Here is a 6,000-nt window from a genome sequence, read left to right as displayed (position 1 = left end):
CCCACAAACAGTCCTTGAACAAACTACAAGCTTGCTTTCTTGTGTTTTGTTTTGTTGGATTTTTTGGTCATTGGTTTGTTGTTGTTTTGTTGTATATTGTTGCTTGGTTTTGCTCTGTCTTGTTTTTGTGCATGTTATTATCTCTGTAGGTCTCTCTAAATAAAATAGGCTGGATGAACAATCTGGAGGAGAAAACAATAGGACTGACAGTTCGGGGTGGGGGGGTATGGGAGAGAGAGAGGTGGAGGGAAAGATAGTGGTATTAACAAACCCAGGGACAAGGGAACAACAAGTGATCCAAATCGGTGGTGAGGAGGGTTTAGGAGGCCTGGTAGGGCATGATCAAGGGTAATGTAACCAAGAGGAATTACTGAAATCCAAATGAAGACTGAGCATGATAGTGGGACAGAGGAAAGTAAAAGGAACTAGAGGAAAGAGCTAGGAGGCAAAGGGCATTTATAGAAGTCTAAATAAAGGCATTTACATATGCAAATATATTTATATATGAGGATGGGGAACGAGATCTATGTGCATATATTTATAGGTTTAGTATTAAGGTAGCAGGTGGACATTGGGCCTCAACTCAAGTACTCCCTCAATGCAAGAATACTTTCTACTATTAAATTGGCATTCTATGATGTTCACCTTCGTGACACAGCCGCTGAAGACAAAGCGGGTGCATAAGCAAATGTGGTGAAAAAAGCTGCTGGTGCGTGGCTATCAAAAGATATGCATCTGGGGTTTTAAAGGCTTGCAGGGAAACAAGCGGCCATCTAGCTCAGAAGCAACAAAGCCCACATGGAAGAAGCACACCAGCCCGTGTGATCACGAGGTGCCGAAGGGATCATGTATCAGGCATCATCATAACAAAAAATCCTATCATAGTGCATGAGGGGTGGAGTGCGGAGTGGAGATCCAAAGCCCATTTGTAGGCGACTGGACATCCCCTTACAGAAAGGTCTCAGGGAGGATATGAGCCAGTCAGGGTGATATAGCACGGATGAAACATACAACTTTCCTCTAGTTTCTAAATGCTTCCTCCTCTCCCACTATCATGATCCCAATTCTACCTTACAAATATGGCTAGACCAGAGTATGTACACTGGTACAGATAGGCACTGGAAACATAGAGAATCCAGGACAGATGATCCCTTCAGGACCAGTGGTGTGAGTGGCGATACTGGGAGGATAGAGGGAGGGTAGGTTGGAAAGGGGGAACCGATTACAAGGATCTACATATGACCTCCTCCCTGGGGGACGCACAACAGAAATGTGGGTGAAGGGAGGCGTGGGACAGGGAAAGATATGAAGGGTTCATGAAGGAATGGGGAGGGGGAGCAAGTGCAAAAAATGAGGAGCTGATGCCAGGGGCTTAGGTGGAGAGCAAATGTTTTGAGAATGATGAGGGCAATGAATGTACAAATGTGCTTTACATAATTGATGTGTGTATGGATTGTGATAGTTGTATGAGCCCCTAATAAAACAATTAAAAATAATAAAAGTTAAGAAAAAGAACATATACTTCAAGACTTAAAGATATTAATATCCAAACTCTATAAAGTACTGGTACTTTATGCCAGATACTGTCCTGGGTGCTTTACAGGTGTTAACTCATTTAACTGACCCCATTTTACAGACAGTAAAATTGCGCCACAATAGCACACAGCTGAAGTTTAGTAAAAAAAAAAAACAAGTCAGCCTCCCGATAATTAGAGCCTGACAGCACCATGGATTCCCAAAGTTTCATCGGGGAGGCTGGCAAGTGAAATCCAGGGGCTTCTCCTCCGGCCACCCGCGGGCTGTGGGCGGGTCGCGGCAGAGAAGGGGCCGCTCTGAGCCCGAGAGCCGCCCGGGGTGCGGCCGCCACCCGAACCGGCTCCCGGCCGAGGGCGGGGACACTGCATTCACGCAGGCGGCGAGGCGCCCGATCCGCGGCGGCCCCGGCCCGCATCCAGATGGCGGTGGCAGCGTCCGAGGCCGGCCGGCGCGCCGCCACCTACTTCCGAAGAGCCCGACCCCTGCCGTCGCTGACCACGGCTTTGGGGCTGGGCTACTTCACGGTGAGGCGCGGGCGCGCGCGGGCGGCTGGGGGCGCGCGGGGCGGGGGCGCGCGGGGCGGGGCGCGCGGGGCGGGGCGCGCGGGGCGGGGCGCGCGGGGCGGGGCGCGCGGGGCGGGGCGCGCGGGGCGGGGCGCGCGGGGCGGGGCGCGCGGGGCGCACGCGCAGACGGGTCCTCCCACTGCGGAGCGGGCCTGCGTGAGCGCGTCTGCCGTGAGGCCGCCGAGAGGCAGCGTGGTCCGGCCGTTGGGATCCCTTAGAAAAAGAATAGACCCAAAGCATGAGGGAGGGCTGACTGGGAAGGAGAGCGAGATGATGTCATTTCCGGCGTCGGCGTGGAAACCAGAAGTCAGAGGACCCCTGCCTGGCTGACAAAGAGTTCGCTTAAAACAGGTTCCCACACGGCCTTTTGCCCGTTTTTCCGGAGGAAAAAAGTTACGCAGCGCCCCCTGGCAATCAAAGATTTGTGCTATAACGTGTAATCCAGGGTAAAGTGTCCAACATCTGAGTCGATTCTGACTCAGGGTAGACTGCTTTCCCATTTATCCTGTTCCACCGTCTCCCAAAGTGGGCGCTATACTTTATTCTGTGTGTAGGTATGCTTTTGCAGCCGCCCTCCTCCCACCCCTACTCCGTCGTAGCACCCTGGAAAGTGAACTAGTAACCGTAGGACTCACTTGGGAAACACTGATAAAGGATAAAGTCCGTTGGCGGGGACGGGGGTGATGTTGAAATAATTGAGACGGAAAGGCACCGCCGTTTAGATATTCCAGGGAGTGCCTGCAGACTGGGTCTGTGAAATGTGTTCTATTAGGCCCACAGTGTTCAAATCTGACCCCCACTGCCCTGGTGTGTCCAGATGTGAAAGGAGGGTTGTTGAACTGAAACATGCCCGACGTGCATGACTCGCAACCTCTCATAAAATGTATCTGGGAGAAAGCTATTGCTGGTAGGTTCTCTGGACTTACAGGACCCGTGTACCACGGCAGGGAGCACAGGCAGCCTCTGCACCGTCATCACTCTCGTAGTGCCTGAGCCCATTGTTAAAGCCACTGCGTCAGTGCGTTTTACTGAAGGGCTTCTCTTTTGATGACCCTCTACTTTACCAAGCACGGTGCCCGTTTCTAGGAGCAGGCCCCCGCCTAACTACACGTCCAGGGTGCTGAGGCAACGTCCTGCCATCCTTGTCTCCATAGAACATTCTGCTGTACTTTCAAGACTTAGTCGCTTCCTATGGAAACCCATGGCACTTTCATATTCTTTGCCAATACTACAAATGAATCTCTTCTTCTTTGATCTTCTTTATTCATTGTATAGCTTTGGCATGCATCGGAGGCAATTGAAAGATACTTAGGAACCCTGGTGGTGGTTAAGCATTGGGTTGCTAACCACAAGGTTAGCAGTTCTAGACCATCATCTGCTGTGTGAGAGAAAGATGAGACTTTCTACAGAAACCCACAGGGCAATCCTACCTTGTTCTACAGGGTTGCTATGAGTCAGAAAGAATCAACTCAATCTTAGTGGGTTTAGGTTTTTGAGTTTGTCAATTTCACCTTAATCTTCAAAGTAATATTTTTCCTTTTGAACACTTTAAAGAGATCATTATAGTAGATTTATTCAATGCAAGGTATCATTTGATTTCCTACTTCTTCTATGAGTGTTGATTTCAGGTCTAAATAAAAGGAAATCATTGACAAATTCAATATTTTCTCCATTTATTACGATACTAGTTAGTGGTAAAGCTGTGAGGATTTTGTTATTTTTATGTCAAGGTGTAAACTGTAGTGAATGCTGTAGTCATTGATCTTAATCAAGAAGTATTGCAGGTCCTCGTGGTTTTCAGGAAGCAAGCGTGTGTCATCTATGTACAGCAGATTGTTAATGAGTCTCCCTCCAATTCTTTTATTATTTATTTATTTTCTTCCTTTAATTCTGATGCTGTGTTCTTCATATAATTCACCTTTTGATTATTGGCTCAGCATACAAATTGAATTAATATGGTTAGACTCAGCCTTTAAGCCCACTTGTCCTAATTTTAAGCTACCCAGTATACGCTTCAAATGACTGCCTCTTGCTTTATGTACAGGTTCAACAGGAGCACAATGAAATATTCTGGAATTTCCATTCTTCTCAATGTTACCTATAATTCTATATGGTCGACATCTTTAAATGCCATTGCATAGTCAATAATACACAAGTAAACATATTTCTGGTATACTGGGGGAAATAGAACGATTTCTCCCAAGTCGTCTCCCCCAAATATATGTTAGGCTTAGGACACTTCTTGCAGTGTAAATGATTGTCAAGTTACCTCCCTGTCTGGTTCCACCACAAGTAGGGTCCACTCCCTGCTGTTAAGGACAATGAGCTATTTCTCCCTAAAGGCTTGCAGTCATAGGTTTGGTTCCTGTAGGTGGGGTTTACACCCTACTGATAATGGTTTCTATATGATCCAGAGAACAGGTCAAACCTGCTCAGTGACATCCAAAGTTAGGTGGCCATCCTGAATCTAGGATCCGCCCTTCTTGTCACATGTATACCTCAATCCCTCCCCTTCCTATTGCGTGTATAGCCCTAGATTGTCCCCCTCTCATTGCTGTATAACCTATAGTGCAACCCCTTCCCATGACGTCATGTCTTTACCTGTAATTAGTGGGCTTGCATTGCCCCCCAAAGATACATAAGCCTTGCTTAGCAATAAAGACCCCCTGTCCTCGCTCCCCTGTTTCCTTTCCCCTTGTCCTCCTTCCCCTCATCCTCTCTCCACGTGGACCACCCAGCGGGGCTAAGGTGAGCATACTACCATGAAACGTGCCTGACTCCATTATTTCAATCTCTCTTCTATCTCTCATGCTCTATGACTTTATTATGATCTTTATATATATCTTAACCGTGCAATTGCACCTATCAAACCCGTGATTAGTTGTGGGGGCTGGTCCTTCCCCCACAGTATACTATGTTTTCAGCCAATATCTACCAGATATCAGCAATGATAATTTCTGGCTCCACACCCTCTTCTGAATCCAGCTCAAATCTCTGGCACCCCCCTTTATGTGAACTACTGTAACAATTTTTGAATAATCTTCACAAAAGCTACTTATGTGTGAAATTAATATTATACTTTATCAGTTTTCTTAACACTTTGCCCTTTTCTTGATTTTCTTGGATTTCTCTCAATTTATTGAGATATAATTAACATGTCATACACTTTCACAGTTTAGTTATATTAAAAACAGTAGTATGTATGTCACTACAATCAGTTTGAGAGCATCCTCTCCTTCCTGTATCATTTGTTTCCTATTTCCCTCCAACTTTCCTCCCTCTTCCCCATCCCCGTGAAGCCATTATCGCAGTTACTGTCGCGATACATCCTCCCTTGCTGTTCATGATAGCAAGGTTATTCACGTTCCTCTGCTGCAGTGAGTGAGGAGTAAGCATCTGGTGGACCCCCATTGGCAGGGATTTTGAGCTCCCTCAGTTATCCAGAGTCTTCTGCAAATTGAGTGTTCACAATTTAAGCTCTGATACCATGTGAGTTAAAGTTTATTGTGCCAACCTGGCCAATAAACACATGTGGGGTTAATTGAAGGGTGGAGAGATAAGTGGCTCAATGAGCCTTGCCTTTCTAGTTCTTGGGTCTCTTGCTTCATGATGGTTGGACCAGGGTGCAGCTGCCTTAGCCAGTTCCCTGCTTCAGCTGCCAAGTCTCACTTCCTGCAAGACGTCCCTGAGGAGAAGCCGCATGGACCTACCCTGATGCAGCCCTGGGTGCTGGAGCAGCTGTGTGGAGACCCCTGCCAGCGCTGAGATGCTTACACAATCACTGATTTGGCTTTTCTCCTGCAGTCGGCGTAATAGTGTATGTTTTGTGAGATAGTGGAGGACTTTGTGGATTGGTGTCGAACATAGGGGTTAATGTTGGACTTGTGGATTTGGGCAGCAC

At 47.4% G+C, this 6,000-nt stretch overlaps 1 protein-coding gene across 1 annotated transcript in view; it reads left to right on the top strand.

The window, feature by feature from the left end:
• Positions 1–1,753: 1,753 nt before the first annotated feature.
• The window catches only part of TMEM254 (transmembrane protein 254), a 29,749-nt gene continuing 25,502 nt past the window's right edge, over positions 1,754–6,000 (top strand). Inside the window, exon 1 of the mRNA XM_075564215.1 lies at positions 1,754–2,060. Coding sequence (XP_075420330.1) covers positions 1,956–2,060 — 105 coding nt within the window. The 5' untranslated portion in view covers positions 1,754–1,955. The remainder of the gene's footprint in view (positions 2,061–6,000) is intronic.

This window comes from Tenrec ecaudatus, chromosome 12 (genome assembly GCF_050624435.1).
Source record: "Tenrec ecaudatus isolate mTenEca1 chromosome 12, mTenEca1.hap1, whole genome shotgun sequence".
In the NCBI taxonomy this organism is placed as follows: Eukaryota; Metazoa; Chordata; class Mammalia; order Afrosoricida; family Tenrecidae; genus Tenrec; species Tenrec ecaudatus.
This window is presented reverse-complemented; position numbering and strand designations above follow the sequence as displayed.